Source organism: Lipotes vexillifer, unplaced genomic scaffold (genome assembly GCF_000442215.2).
Source record: "Lipotes vexillifer unplaced genomic scaffold, Lipotes_vexillifer_v1.1 scaffold853, whole genome shotgun sequence".
NCBI lineage: Eukaryota > Metazoa > Chordata > Mammalia > Artiodactyla > Lipotidae > Lipotes > Lipotes vexillifer.
This window is the reverse complement of record NW_006792734.1, coordinates 540935-557333: the sequence shown is the minus strand read 5'-3', so window position 1 is coordinate 557333 and position 16399 is coordinate 540935. Positions and strand designations below refer to the sequence as shown.

The window sequence follows — 16399 nt, the reverse complement described above, 5'->3', positions numbered from 1 at the left end:
CCTTCCCGGTTTAGGGCAGCTTCTAGGAGGCAGCCACGTCACCACATGGGCTTGCTGACCTCCAGGCTCCTGGGTCATCACCCTTCCTAGTTTCTAGGTAGTTGTGATTACTGTCTTTAGTGCAGGAGGGAAAGTGGCAGTTTTGCTCACATTTACGTGTGGGGTGGGCATTGTGAAGGCAGGCAGGCCGCCGGGTCCAAACTGGCCTGGGGCCCATTCTCATCTACCCCCTTCCCACAGGGCCCCAAGAAGCAGCCTGCTCCCCTCTGGCCTGGGCAGCTGGATTCTCACCTACTGGCACTTACTTTTTCTTTTAGGAAACTCGTATGGGATATCAGTTACTGATTTGTTTCTGCATCACAAAGGAAAGTAGAGCAGAGACAAATGAAACCGTTTTCTTGAATCATGAGCTGTGATTTCTTCATAAACTAATCTAGAGAATGACTGTTGAATTCCACAAACGTTCCTGAGCATTTACTGAATGCCAAGCCCCGCACTATGAGTGGACGGAGGCCAAGATGCCGAAGGTTGGGTCCCTGTCTTCAGGGGGCCTCCATGGGCAGTGGGTCCTGACAGTGCCGTGCTCTGCAGCTGGGCCGCCGTGAAAGGGTGGTGGAGAGTTGAGGGGGGGAACCCGGCATTCTGGGTAGGTGGTGCTGTTACCTCACTGCTCCTCGCCTGCCCAAGTCCCCTCCTTCCGTTCAGTCTTCCTCAACTGCCTCAGGCTCTAGTGAGTTCCCTACTCTCCAGACCCTGGGTTCCTGTGGTGCCTACAGCCTGGATGGTGTTTCCAACCTGTTATCTCACCTTCTCGGCATCACAGCCTCACGAGGCACACTGTATCATCTGCACTAACAAGTGAAAAAACTAAGGTTTAGAGAAGTGAAATAATTTCCCCAGGGTCACAGAATTAATCAGCAGCAGAACTGGAATCTGCTCCCTTGTGGTCTGATTCCCAGGCCAGGCCTTCTCTTAGTACTACTCTTTCTCCTTCATCACTTAACCCCGAGTGGCCCCTCTTCCACGTCACGTCAGCACTAGGTCCCCCCTTACTGCTTTCAGTCACCTGAGTGTCCCTGCCTGAGGGCAGGGCCCAGTCAGCTTGGTGTCTGGTCCCCTGCTGGCACCACTGGCCCAGGAGCTCAGACAGTCCTGTTGGATGAAGGATGGAGAACGATCTCAGCGCCTCTCTCCTCCCTTCTCGCCCCTGAGTCATCTGGGGGCAACGGAAGCAAAACAGCTCTTAAGAGCCAGGTGATTGTGAGAGTCAGTCTGTCTAATTATAGCTCAGTTAGTCTTTCAGACAGTGGATTAAAAACATAACAGTAGGCCTGGCGCGGCCCGAAGGCCCGCAGTTCGGCCTGCCATGTTCCTCTCCGCAGTGCTCTGGGCCCGCGCGGCTGGCTTCGCTGCCCAGTGGGGAAGACATATAAGGAATTTGCATAAGACAGCTGTGCAGAATGGAGCTGGAGAGAGCTCCAGCTCTCTGGAGCTCTTATTTGTGCAGAGAGATACTCCTGAGAATAACCCAGATGCTCCATTTGATTTCACACCGGAAAACTATAAGAGGATAGAGGCAATTGTAAAAAACTACCCAGAAGGGCATAAAGCAGCAGCTGTGCTTCCAGTCCTGGATTCAGCCCAAAGACAGAATGGATGGCTGCCCATCTCTGCCATGAACAAAGTTGCAGAAGTTTTACAAGTACCTCCAATGAGAGTATATGAAATAGCAACTTTTTACGCAACGTATAACCGAAAGCCAGTTGGAAAGCATGTTCAAGTCTGCACTACTACGCCTTGTGTGCTTCCCTTGCGTGCCTCGTAACTCCGACAGCATACTGGAGGTCATTCAGAAAAAGCTTGCTGTAAAGGTTGGAGAGACTACAGCAGACAAACTTTTCACTCTTATAGAAGTGGAATGTTCAGGGGCCTGTGTAAACACACCAATGGTTCAAATAAATGACAACTACTTTGAGGATCTGACACCTAAGGATATTGAAAAAATTATTGATGAACTTAAGGCTGGCAGAATCCCAAAACCTGGGCCAAGGAGTGGACGCTTCTCATGTGAGCCAGCCGGAGGTCTTACCTCTTTGACTGAACCACCTAAAGGACCTGGCTTTGGTGTGCAAGCAGGCCTTTAATTTATATTCAACTGTAAATATGTCACTGGAGAAATAAAATATGAGTCTCCTATCTACATAGACTTTTTATATTATTTGTTCATTTCCATCTGTGTACACATTGCTTGTAACCTAGCAACTTGCAGCTGTTAAGTGCCATGTCAGAACTTCAGAGCACCATTTTAGCTGTCTGCTGTCTTTGGCTAACTATGAACACATTATTCCAAAAGCTAGTTAACAGTTACGCTCAGGCTCAGCGGCCATGGCTCACGGGCCTAGCTGCTCCGCGGCATGTGGGATCTTCCCGGACCGGGGCGTGAACCTGTATCCCCTGCATCGGCAGGTGGACTCTCAACCACGGCACCACCAGGGAAGCCCGCCCCTTCACTTTTACCAGTAATATTAGGTTATTGTGAAGTAAAAATTCTGTCAAATTTCAAATACATTTTGCTCTCCCATCTTTAGCCATAGCCAAGTCTTAAGTTAATATGATATTTCTATAAACCTTATTTGTCAGTATTCTCTTTAAACATTTTTATATTTACAGCACACAATTGTTACTGTAATTTCAACTGGTAAGTGACATATCAAGCAGACTGTAGGTGTAATGAGGATAGGGTAGTTGCCTCTAGAAGTACTATTTATCATTTTTAAAGAAGGAAGGTACAAAACAAAACCTGACCCTGCAAGTATACGAAAACTAATTGGGGGAGGAAGCTGGAAGTGTAACTTGAGTTGGAAAGTTCAGTGGGTATGGGTACTCCTCAGCTGAATGCATATTACAACTTAGAAGAAAGAATAAAACCCTTTGTGTACAATATCCAGTTCAAGAAACTAGATATGAGTTTTGCAAGCTGGAATAAAAAATTAATAGCCAGCTTTAATTCAGGGATAGATCTAAACTAATCCACTTGTTTCAGGATTTCTCAAAGTCACTGCTTGGCCTTGATCTTAGGACAGACTAGTAACTTGGTGATGCTTATAAATATGATTATTTTTAAGACTGTCTTTAAAAACTAGTTTTTGAGAAATGAAATTGAGTAATTTGTACTGAGGTGGATGGATCTAGAGTCTGTCATACAGAGTGAAGTAAGTCAGAAAGAGAAAAACAAATACTGTATGCTAACACATGTATATGGAATCTAAAAAAAAAAAAAAGGTTCTTATGATCCTAGGGGCAGGACAGGAATAAAGACACAGACGTAGAGAATGGACTTGAAGACATGGGGAGGGGAAAGGGTAAGCTGGGACGAAGTAAGAGAGTGGCATTGACATATATACGCTACCAAATGTAAAATAGCTAGCTAGTGGGAAGCAGCCACATAGCGCAGGGGGATCAGCTCCGTGCTTTGTGACCACCTAGAGGGGTGGGATAGGGAGGGGGGAAGGGAGACGCAAGAGGGGAGGGGATATGGGGATATATGTATACATACAGCTGATTCACTTTGTTATAAAGCTGAAAACTAATACAACACTGTAAAGCAATTATACTCCAGTAAAGATGTTAAAAAAAAAAAAAAACCCAAAAAACAGTATCTGAGGTCTTTTAGCTGTTTCTCTCTGGGTCAGCATCCTAACTCCACACATACCTAGGTTTGCAGAAATATATAGGAATAAGAACCTGAAGCAATAATGACTTCTGTGGGTCCCTTACTACCTGTACCCCAAAGGGAAACACCTGTATGCTTTGAGTTTTCAGTAGGGTGTCCATGTACTGTATCATCTAAATCAGATACTTTTGAGAATGAAATGGTGCTCTGTTGACAGTTACACCAGGACAGTGGCCTAAACTGGAGGGTCTGGTTGCCTAGTTTTACAGAAACTGTATGTCTGCAATTGGAAGGAAATCTGCAGGGCCACTGTTTTTTATGAAGGCTTCTAGTGAGTGGGGGCTTGCTGGTAGATGAAGGGCCTCTGTTTCCATCAGTGTCTTTGCATTATTCAGTGACAGCAAGAATAATCCAGTACCCTTTTTTGCACCTTCCACTTCATTTTCTGTCAGTGGCTGAGCCTCCCAGGATGTGTGTCTGTCTCATTATTGTACTGTTCTTTCCTCCAGAGATCCTGCGGATAATTCAGCTGGACCTAGACCTAAAGTACAAGACCAACATCCGGGAATTGTTTGAGGAGTTCGATAACTTCCTGCCTGGCGCCGTCATTGGCATCGCAAGAGAGATGCAGCCAGTGTACAGGTATGTGGCAGCAGCTGGTGGGGGGCCTCCAGGACCCCTCCTCACTGCCCCTCCACTCTCGGCAGACTGGGATTGATCCGTCTGCAGTCTTTCTGTGCTGAATATCTCAGGGACACGTTTGTACTTATTGCTTATATTTAGTAGTATGGGCAGGTGGGTCTGCACCGAGTCCATGGATGTTACTTCATTCATTTGTCGGAGTTTGTGACATTTTTTCTTGTGGAAAACCCAGCCATTTGGATTGTTGGTTCTGGCTCAGCTCAGAATTTTAAAATCTTGGGCTTTGTCTTACAGAGGAGGTATCAAGATACAGCTTTAACTTGACAGTCTGGTGATGAACTAGGTTTTCTTGGCCTCGAGTCACCGTGACCCCTCCTCTGTATAAGTGGAGTGGGTTTATCAGTGTCTTTCAGGGAGGGAGAGGCGGCATAATTTTGGAACACAGATTGGCATCTGCTAGTGAAACGCGCATTCTCGTGCTGCAGTGTTTCCCTGTCAGGTGTGCAGCATAAAGAAACTCCAGCACCTGAGGACCAGGAGACACATTCAAGAGTGTTCGTCGCGGCATTATTTGTAGTAGCCCAAACTGAAAACAACCTAAATGCTCATAGACAGCAGAATGGATAACTATAATATATTCATCTAACTGAGTATTATATAAAGATAAAACGAGCAGACGGGGAGCTAGCCATGTGCATTGATAGGCAAAATGGAAATGTAATCTTTAGGGATATATACGCAAGTGGTGAACATCATAAGGAAAACCAAGGAAATGACGGTTCCCAAAGCCAGCATGACCGTTGCCTCTGGAGGGAGCGGAGGAGTGGTGGGGACGCAGACACGGGTGGGGATTGCCGCTGGAGGGCTGCATTGCTTTTGTGCTGCACTCGAGGGAGTGTGCCTGTGTTTGCATGTATTCCTTTGTACGTGATGTACGTCTTACAATTTAAAAAAATTTATAAAGGAAAGGAAAAGCAGAAACACATGTATGTTTTTGTTAAAAACTAGGCCCACGGCTCTAGATACAGAGAGCTCCATGTTGCTGACTCTTCCTCCTCTGGCCAGAGCCATAGCTCATCCAGAGCCTGGAGCTGGGATTTCACTGCCCCCTAGGCTGGCCCACCCTTCTTTCTCAGTGCACACCCTCCTGCTGGCTCCCTGTGGGCATTCTCAGAGCTAGGCCCAGTCTTTGGAGAGCTGCAGGGCACCGGCAACTGGTGACTCAAGGACACGCATTTCCTCTAAGACAGAGGAGAATGACAGCCTCAGCTTGGTTGTAGTTATTTGCAAGACCCAGATCACACAACAGGAAATTCCTGCAAGGCCTCCGAGTGAGTCGATAACTCCTGGGCCTGGTGGGCTGTTCTTCTTTACATAATCCTCTTGCAGCTTGCCCCAGAGTGACGAAGTGGAGCCCTTTACTCTGCTGCGTGTGGGGAAGGGGGAGGTTTGGGCAAACATCTGCCCTGGTACTCATAGCAGCCTCCCTGCCTCATTCCCTCACCTTCATACAAGGTGTATCTTATGTCCGGGGGTCTTGATTTAACAGAGAGAGGAGGAACTTCCTTGGCAGTCCAGTGGTTAAGACTCCACGCTTCCACTGCGAGGGGACACGGGTTAGATCCCTGGTCAGGGAACGAAGATCCTGGGAGGAGATGGAAGAAACACTGAGAGTCTGATATCCTATGTGCTGGTGCCTGCTCAGCCACCACGCTTGGGCTCCTCCGTCTGGGAATGGGAGCAGGTGGGCTCCGAGACCTCCCTCTTTCAGCCCTGGCATTTGTGATCCCAGCCCTTCCAACCCTCACCGTTTCCGCATCATCTTTCCTTGACCTGAGGTTGCTTGTCAGCTGGTGGGATCCTCACTGCTCCGTAGGGCCAGTGCCCCAGGGATCCTTAAACCGGGCTTACTATTAAGTGCAGTTAGAGCCCTGAGGCCTCCAAGCCTCGGTTTGGAATCTTCTCATGTAATATATATGGAAAGCTGATCACACTTAATTTAAATGGTGTTGGCCAGAATTTATGTTTTCTGTACCTTGAGGATTTTAAAAACAGTGAAACTTAAATCAATTTAATTGGCCTTTTCAAAAGAAATCTTGGAAAGATTTTAGATCCCAAATGAAGTTGAGTTTTTCTCACCTTCAGAATCTTTAATTACCATTCTCTATGATGAGACAGAAGAGACCCTTGCGTCAGGGCAGCTGGTGGAGTCCAAAAAATGCCTTGTTTGTAGGGCTTGCGCCCTCAGAATCAACAGAAATTAAAAGTCCGTCCATGTTCTCTTCCCCCGCTTCCACCCCCCTCCAGCTGAAATGTTTCTAAACACCTCTGATAATTAAGTCTGCAAATGGCTGCCCTGAGCTAATCTGCGCCGCGGGGTTCTGGATAATTGCCTTTGGGTATTTGTTTCAGGCTGAGAATGTTTGGTGCTGGCTGGGGCGGAAACAGAGTGTGGTTTTTTGCCATCTTCCACAAGAAAACTGGAGGCTCCAGTGGCCCAAAAGATCAAGTGTTAGTTGTCTGCCGCCTTGGAGTCTGTGCCTGTGTGTGTTTGTAGGGAGGGGTGGGAGAAGCAAGAGGGGGGATGAAGGCAGGGGAGTGAACGGGGCCTGAGCAAGGGTAGGCAGAGCGGAGCCCTTGTGAACAGGCTCAGCCCCATCTCCATGGACTCGGCCATCGTAGCTGGTGGGGAATCCCCGCGGCTGTCTGCCCACCTCTGAGGGCACTGCCCTCCCCCAGGGACTGGCAGTGGGGCCTGACTGCCACGTGGTCTCCCTAAGTGTGGACTGTGAGATGGGCAAGATTTTATCATAAACAGAAGCTGCTAGCATCTGTGAAAAGAAAGGAAAATTTAGAAACCAAACAGCACAAAAGCAAAACAACTGATGAACAGAGCTCGTTCTGATCTGGAAATTCACTAAGCAGAAATAAATCTAGACCTTCTCAGCTGTGTTCTTTTTATAGTCACTTGTCCGACAGTTACTGTACTTCAAAAAAGGCACATATTAAGTCATTTTTATGGCTCTTTCCCTTCGATTGTGTGCCACAGTTGTTAGAGGCTTGGGGGGCTGGAGGAGAAAGTATTTCCCACTGTCCTTTTGACAGATAGCTTTTTAAGAAACAATTTCCCCCCCAGAACATAACACCAGATCGACTGTGTTTTCGGGAAAATGATGGCTCGTGGGATGCTAGCATAGGGATAGAGGAGCCTTTTGCTCTTGGGTCCCTGTAAGATTTTGTTGAGTCAAATATCTCATGACCTTCCTCATCTGAAAATCGGGGAGCAGTGGTCATCTTGGGTGGAACATTGTCCTTCCTGTCTTGACTCTTTCTCTGCCTCTTTGTCAGGGAACTATGGTTAGCTGGGCAATGTGGTTAGTTGGGATTAGTGGCCCAAAGGAGAGAAGGGTCTAGTGCTTTCTCTGTAAATAGAATGATCTCTGTAAATAGATGACTGTATTTTGCAAATATGTGTTAGTCCAGGATGCCGTTTAGAATTTACTTCCTTATGAATGTATTGGAAAAGTAAAACTGTTGGATCTGCTTTGTGTACAACCTATAAAAATTATAAGGGTGTATCAGCAGGCAAAGCAGCCATATATAGAAGAAATAGCGCTCAGATTATACTCAGAAGCCGTGGATTATAGTCCTGCCTTCACGAATTACCCATGTGACACTTTGCAAGTCAGTTGATTCTCTGAACTTCTGTGTTTTCATCTGTAAGTGGGGATAAATATGTCTAATACCCAGAATTACTGGAACACTCAAATGAAATAATGCACATGCAAGTTTCTGGTGTAAAAGAGACTCTCAGTAAAGGCGTTGTCTCCCTCCCTCCTTAATCATCACAACTGCATTTGTGTTTTCCTTTCTAGCTGATGTGTTTTTCTGTGTACCTCCTGTTCTACCCCACTCCCAACCATATAGGATTGCCAGTTAAAATGCAGGATACCCAGTTAAATCAAATTTCAGATAAACAACGAATACTTGTTTTATGTAAGTATATCCCAAATATTGTATAGGGATATACTTACACAAGTATTTGTTGTTTATCTGAAATTTAAATTTAACTGGGTATCCTGTTGGGTTCCCTTCCTCCCTTCTCTCCCTCTCTCCCTTCCCTTTCTTCCCTTCTTGCTTTGCTAAATCTGGCAGTTCTACCCCTGCCAAAGTGTTAAACCCTCCCTTTTTAGCAGAGGACAGTGATCTGGTTTTTTTATAAGATCCTTGAGTGAGCAGGAACAAAGGGTATGGAACTGTAGCTTATGAGGGAAACGGGTGAGAGGGTGAGAGGGTGGGAGGCTGGGAGGGTGTGAGGGAGGGAGGCTGGGAGGCTGGGAGGGTGGGAGGCTGGGAAGGAGGGAGGCTGGGAGGGAGGGAGGGAGGGAGGCTGGGAGGTCAGAATGAGGCAGGGGTCACAGGAGGAACATATAGTCCATGTGCGCTGAACTTCTCTGGCTTTGCCAGTGATTTTCTTCAGTGCACAGGTGCTCCATCCATACTTGAGGACTGGGCTGGGAGGGAGGGAGGGAGGGAGGGAGGCTGGGAAGGAGGGAGGGTGGGAGGCTGGGAGGCAGCCCTCAGATTCTTCGTAAGGCACCAGGCCTGAGGTCCACCACCCACCCCCTGCAGGAGCCAGGGCCCAGACTGTGGCCTGGGTCAGTCAGGGGAGGCCCCTGGGGCTAGGAAGCCTGGCAGTGGCTTAGCCAGGTCTCACGGCTCCTGCTGAGCCTGGAATGAGTGAGTGTGTGAATGTGTGTGTGTGTCTGTCTGTGTTTTGAGGAGCTGGGGTCACAGCCATTGGTCATGGTCACTCTGTCTTGAAGCTGCAGCCTGAGGAGCTGCTGAATGGCAGCTTTGTTGGTGGGGGCCGTGGGCTTCCGGTTCATTCTCTCTTGGCTCCACAGGCTGGCTGTGTGCTGGTTTGAGCCCAAACCCACCATGAGGTGGAAGCAGCAGGCTAATCCTGTCAGCTGCTGATAACCCCACCAGGCAGGAATTTGCTTTTGTGGTAAATATTTGAATAGTGTACACTCTTTTACCTTTTTAGGTCATGTGGTTTTTATTGATAGCATTTGTGCCAGCCTAACCTCTTTCCAGATGCTTGGAATGAAAATGTCCAGCTTATTTGCAGGCTGCTTTATCCCACTCCTGGGACTGGAGAAGGGCTCTCCGGGACATTGGGAAGGAGGTGAGGACTAGCACAGAAGTAGGAGGGGAGGAAGTGGACTGATACCACCTCTGCCACTCAAGGCTGTGTGACCTTGGGGAAGTTTCTTGATCTCTCTGAGCTTCAGTTTCTTCAGCTGAGACCTGGAGATTATAGCACTGTACAGTACTATATATGGTGGAGTTGACTGGAGGCTAAATTAAACAGTGTGCCTGGCACAGAGTAGCACTTCCTACTGGTGGCAGCAATTTTATCCAGTCCCACTCAGCCACTTGGTTCTGTGACCTTAGGGAAGTCACTTAACCTCTGAGGTTCGGTTTCCTCATGGTATGTGAAACTGGAGCAACTGATAATTTAGCATAATTAGTGCTGATACTTTGGCTTCTCAGCATCTGAACCCCCTTCCCATGTTTGAGGAATGTCCTGCCATAGAAGCCTGCCTCCCTTTTTGGAAGACAGAAAGGCTGGAGACTGTCTTTCCTGCACTCCTTGCAGCTATAGGGTGTTGTCGCTCTGTTCCCCTTCTTCCCTCCCTCCCCTGAGGAAAGCACCATCAGCAATTTAGCTTCTATGCAGGCTTTATACTTTTACTATATACCCTAAGCAATATAAGGTCAGAACAGAAACTGACAGTATTACAAGGAGAAAACAATGAGTCCACAATGATGGAGTCACATTTTAACATGCCTCTGTCAGAAACCAGGAGCTCAAAGAGGTGGAAGCTATGCATACAGAAGATCGCAGCAGAGGAGGAAGGAAAAGGGGGAGCGGTGGACGTGAGGAGGACAGACTGTGCCTGAGGCAGGCACCGGTCCCCTGTTTCACACCGTGAGCCTGGCTGGGGGCCTGCGGTATTTCAGTGCCCTCCAGAGCGTGACCTTCCGGTCACTACCTGCTTCTGGACTCCAGCCCTCGGCTCTAGTGGTTTCTGGTTCATGGAGATGTTCATCTCATTTTTCACCCCTATTATTTCCCTTCCCGTGCCACATTCCTTGAATTTAAAAAATTATTATATAAGAGTAATACATTTTCATTAAAAATTCAAACAGTATACGAGGATTATTATTTTTCCAGAAATTTTCTACAGATTTATCAGTTGTGTGTGTGTATGCTGGTGTGTATAAGTGGACTCATACTTTATATACCCTTGTGCATCTTTTTTTAATTTGCTAAACAGTGTATCTTGGCCATCCTTATACCTAACTCAGTATTCCTTTATTAAACATTGCTAGTCTCCCAATATAATTTTTTTTTTTTTTTACGTTTTATTTTGGAAAACTTCCAACATAGACAGAGGTAGACAGAATCATGTATTCTGTCTAGAGTCTAGTATTCTGGGTGCTTCAGTATTATAATATTCATGGAGCTTCAGTAATTATCAACTCTGAGCCAGCCTTGTTTCACCTTTACCCCCATCTACTTTTCCTCCTCCCTCCTCCCCAGCCACCCCCATTATTTTGAAGCAAACCCAGACAGCATACCATTTCATCAGTAAATGTCATTTAAAATCCATTATTTAAAAAGAAAACAATTCTATGTGCTTGTTTCTGGGTTTGGAGAGGTTGTGTGAACTCATGGTGTCATTTTGTCTTCAAGTCTCTCGGTCTGAAATCAGTTTGTGTGAGGGAGGAAAACAGACCGACACGGCTCTAACATCTAGCCAAGCAGCATCTTCCATCACTCTCCAGATTGTCTTATGTCAGGATGTTAATGTAGCAGTAGTGTCTGGAAGATTCTATGGCCAATATAAATTCAGGTCCATTGCTCACTAGGCATGAAGCTCTGCTTTTTAGAGAACCTGTCCCCGCCGTCGTTTCAGGATGAGTAAGCATGGGGCTTGGAGGTGAAAGGTAGTAGATTTTCTTCTGACACCTGAGGATCAACTTCTTGCCTCTTGTTCTCGTGTTTTTTAAAAAAATTAACCAAGATTGAACCTGTCAGTTTCTATTAGAGTTAAATCTGAGTAAAGAGAAAAAAGCTTGCCGGCTTTTAAACTAGTGACTGATAAAGAAGCCTGGGATTTAGAAGACAGGGCTGACTGCTTTTGTGGAGCCCGTGTAACCTGCAGGCAGTGGTGTAGCCCCTCCAGGAATCACTAGCAAAAGGGGAGAGAAATACCTGCCCTGTGGTGGAGATAAAAAATATCTATTAGAAGATTATTATTTTTTAATGACCCCACTGGGAAAATATATTTTAAAAGGAAAAAGCTGCATACAGAAAAGCTGAGTGGAATTGTGTTACTGTTAATGTAATTATTTCCTCTCCGATGGCTGTGCCCCCCAGGGAAGCTGTGAACATCTGCTGTCATCTGAAGGCCATGGGAGTCAGGGAAGCTCCCAAAGGCCGAGTGCTCAGGCTGAGATGAGGTCCTGGTGGGGACCATGTGAGGGGCTTCCCTCCTCTGAAAACACTACTCATTTCAGCTCTTCTGTCATCCTGTGCATTATGAGTCCTCTGGCACTACTGAATCCATAAGTAAGATCCATGGCATGGTACCTGACTGACACAGATGTCATTGGAAGAATGAGTGAGGAAATGAAGGAGCGGATGGGGTGAGGCCAGGTTGCATGCTAACTTTAGGGTGTGCAGACTGAGTGCCAGGCACGTAGTAGCTGTTGATTGAACACATGAAGGAACCATTGTTTAATCAGAGGATGCTTCCTCAACAGTGTGTTGGCCAGCTGTTAAGTAAGGCTCCATAGTCCATCACTGGTGTTTTTATAGAAATTGCTTTCACATTTTTCTTTTTAAAGACAATCCATAGGAAACATTGTTATTCTTAATTTTCATTGGGTTCATCGCGTGTGAACCGTAAGATTAGGTGCTTTGAGGAATTACGAGGTAGAACACATGGTTCCTGCTTTCAAGGAGATTATAATGTGAGGGAGATAGGGCAGATGAAATTCAGTAAAGACACAAATGCCAAAGGTGCAAACACCAAGTCAGTACTGCTGTTTAGAGGTTTCCCTTGGATGAGCCACAAATACGTGGGACTGAGAACTTCACTGTGTGGCCAACGTCACCCTCAGTTTAATATTCTGCCTTCAGAATTCTAAGGGGTGTGTGTGTGTGTGTGTGTGTGTGTGTGTGTGTGTGTGTGTGTGTGTGTGTGTGTGTGATGCTTCTTTCTTTTGAAAGGTCTCTTGGAAGGGCGCTTGGATTTGCTGTGTGGGTATAGCCTCCAGGAAGCGTGCTTAGGACGGACCTGGCCCTGTGCACAAATAGAAGACTCACCCAGTGGGCTTTTACTGTGAGCCTGGCTGAGCAGGAGAGAGAAACTAGACCCTGTCCTCCGGGAGCTGGCAGCCTAGCTGGCGGGACTGCCGCCCTGGATGGCTTCACTGGGGGGTGGGCCTGGGCAGGTGCTCCAACGGAGGCCCAGCAAAGGATGACAGGCCCGGGAGGACTATCCTTTTTTTGCATTACAACTTGTTTCTTTTGCCAAATAAACATCTTGTTGAGAGAACCTCATTTGTAATCTAGGCAGCAAAAAAGACTTATCTGTAAGCATCTTCCTGGGGAAAAGAGGCAAAATAGCAGATTTGAATCACAGTGACATAGGTACAAGAGGGACTTTCTGTGACAAGCAGTATGTGAAAAGGGCTAAGTTAGGCATGACTGGCTCCACGTGAGGAGAATTTCAATATGGCTCCATGGCTACCTTGGGTACACATTTCAGCCACATGACTGCATTTCTGCAGGTGATTAAGTGTAATGGGTATTCAGTCCCCAGGCCTCTGCCTCTAGGTTAGCTGCAGAATTGATATTGCAGAAATATCAAGCTTTTAAACTGGACTTGAGTTTGAACTGAACGCCTTACCTCCAACTCCTGCGTTGAGGGACTTCTTTAAACAAGCCATTTGCTGTTGATCGTAGAGCGTTCCCATGATCTTCCGTTTTCAGGGGGCAGAACTGACCCCCACATCAAGGAGCTGCCCGTAGGAGCACGTTGATCCAGGCACCTAGCCGTCCCTGGCATGCTTATCTTCAAGACTTTTCCATCGCTATTTGTAAAAGGAGATGCATATTTAGGAACCAGAATTGCTTCCTATATAATAATCTGCCTGTCCCCGCCTCTGTAGATGAGCACTCATTATGAGGCTTGCTGCTCCTGATGGGTTTTCAGAAATGTGAGGTCATGGAGATGCTCGTGGGGCCTCATTACTGCCAGGCAGCGTGGAGTGCATGCCAGTGCATTTGGATGCTTCTCTGGTTCTCCTTGACCGCTTGGTGCTGTAAGGAAACACTGTCTCCCTTAATAACATGAAGCCCAGTGTCTACACAGAGTATAAGCAAGGGCAACCCTTTCCCTAACTGCTAGGACCATCTTATCTTGTTGGAACCAAGGATCATGAGCTTGGAACTGTAAAGAAGACAGTATAATTCTAGCGCTCAAACTTGGCTCAGCAACGAACAAGATTTTCATGTTCCTAATAATGTAACTGTAGTTCATTGGTATTCAGCTCTCAGCCTGGAAGTTGATGTGTAAGCAAGGTAAAAGCATAAAGGTGAATCGTGTGTTTAGAAGGAATGACTAGAGTAGAGGAGAGGCATCCGCATTTCTTCTGCCTCCTCTTTCCTGCCAAGATGTCAGCAGGGTTTGGGAAGAATACGGCGTGACCTTGGTCCTTCAGGCCCCCTTTCCACTGACACCTCACATCCTTTCAGCTGCTACAAAGGTTAAAATGCATCAGATAGATGATCAAGCAATACATTTTATATAAAAGGAGTAGAGAGAGCCTTTGAGGCCTTGGTGGTGCAGAGGGGGCTGAAACAGCCAGCTGGAATGTAGGAGAGATGTGTGGGTAAATGGAATATCTGTGAGGATAGGTGCCCACCAGCCACCTGCACAGACCAGAGCAGAGGAGCCCCAGTCTCCAGTCCACGTGCCATGTCACATTCAGGATCAGATACTGAGTGGCTTTTTGTTTTAAAAAGTGTAAAATGAGAGAACATCTGGTTAGGCTCTCAAAAGAAAAGAGGATCATCCAGTGAATATAACATCTTGTAACAGGCACAAGAATCATTTGTGATTCAGGAACTCAGGATCCAGCCTGTAGCAGTTTAGTTTCAGGTAAATGCCTCCAGGAAGTAATACAGGTTTTTGAAGGTTTAAAAATGGATTGTGACACAGAAGGAAGGAGAGCCGTTGACTGAAAACCCATCTATGCCCTGGTTCTTAACTGGTGTTTTTTTTTTTTTTTGGCGGTACGCGGGCCTCTCCCGTTGCGGAGCACAGGCTCCGGACGCGCAGGCTCAACCGCCATGGCTCACGGGCCCAGCCGCTCCGCGGCATGTGGGATCTTCCCGGACTGGGGCACGAACCCATGTCCCCTGCATCGGCAGGCGGACTCTCAACCACTGCGCCACCAGGGAAGCCCTTAACTGGTGTTTTTGATTATCTTGTTTATTTTGCATGAATATGAGCCCAGTGTTGCCAGGTGTTTTGATTTTTTTTTTTTCCTAAGAGAAGCCAGAAATCTGTGTTATTAATGTAAAAGCTCCTGATTTTAAAATAGTGGCAATTAAGCAAACAGTCTGCTGGCCAAACAAAACAAAATGGTGCACCAGATTCAGTCCAAGAACTGCCAGTTTGAGACTTTGGGTCTGAAAGTTCATTGAGGCAAAAAATTGACCAAATGCCTCCTCCAGTTGGCCTGGACCTTCTGAAGGCTTTGGTCGGTCGTTGGCTGGTCCTTGGAGGCTGATGGCAAAAGTTTTTGGGTGCTCACATTTTTTCTCAAATGTTTTCTCCCTATACTTGAAATAGTTGAGTTTTATTGGTAATTTAAAATTCCATCAAATGATTTTTCTAATTGACCTCACACTTACCTAATCATAAAATGCCGAGGCCAAGCATAATTCTCGTCCAGGAGTGTAATTTGGGAAGAAAATAAAAAGATCCCCAGACTTACCATTTATCAGAGTGGGCACAGCTACTTTAATGTGTGTGTGAACATCTTTGAACTACTCTCAGTGTCTGAAGGTGCTTTGAGGAGCTTGAAGGTCTAGACGGGGAGGAGAGAAACCCAAGGCAAGAGGGAAGGAGCAGAGAGGCCCGGAGTCATGCGGCAGCTGTACATTCACTGCTTCTCATCCACCATGCTGTCTGTTCGGTGCTGCCTCGTGAACAAGCCAGGGAAGTGATGGCCCACGGAGACTGCAGCCCCCGGGCCTTGCTGTCTGCACAGGCATGGAAGTGAGGATGTTGGGATGTTGTCAATACACACAGAGTGGCCTCCTTGACGGCCCAGCCGGAGACTCTTCTTCCTGGTCTTAGAGCCACGAATAGTCCTATTTCTCCTGGATAATGAATTGGTTTCCCCTTCTGTACAACTGTTCAGATGTCCTCTGCTTTCAGTTGACTAACAGAAATCTTAGAGCCAAACTTGGGTACACCTGTAGTAAGCTTGTGGCTCTCTATAGGATGCCTGCTGGCATCTTTGCTAGCTAAGATAAATCCTTTTGGAACAAAATGGGGGGTGAAATTTAAAGGAAAGGAGAGAAGGAGGGAAGGAAGCTGGATGTAGTCTGGATTAGTCTCCACTTTCTAGATCTGGCTGACTGTTGTAATTAAAGATAAACGTTGTGAGAAATAGTCCTGGAGGAAGTGCAGCATGGGTGGGGTGACCATTTAATTTAATTTAATTTCACCATTTAATTTCACCATTAATTTATTGTTTAAACTAGAATACTTTGCGAGTGAAAAGGGGATGCTGTTAATAATCACCCCAGGACCTCAAGGGCAAACCAAGTCTGTCCTTGGTAACACATACCCCGAGTATGTGTTATCACTCTAAGCTCGAGGCGGCAGAGCAAGGAAGGATGTAAGGAAAAAGACTGGGCCGGACGGGCTTCCCTGGTGGCGCAGTGGTTGAGATTCCGCCTGCCGATGCAGGGGACACGGGTTCGTG

The 16399-nt window shown here is 46.7% G+C and overlaps 1 protein-coding gene and 1 pseudogene across 1 annotated transcript in view; both read left to right on the top strand.

The window, feature by feature from the left end:
* The window catches only part of XXYLT1 (xyloside xylosyltransferase 1), a 195702-nt gene that overhangs the window by 114559 nt on the left and 64744 nt on the right, over positions 1 to 16399 (top strand). Inside the window, exon 3 of the mRNA XM_007465848.1 lies at positions 4183 to 4315. Coding sequence (XP_007465910.1) covers positions 4183 to 4315 — 133 coding nt within the window. The remainder of the gene's footprint in view (positions 1 to 4182; positions 4316 to 16399) is intronic.
* Positions 1367 to 2144, top strand: LOC103078036 (NADH dehydrogenase [ubiquinone] flavoprotein 2, mitochondrial pseudogene; annotated as a pseudogene).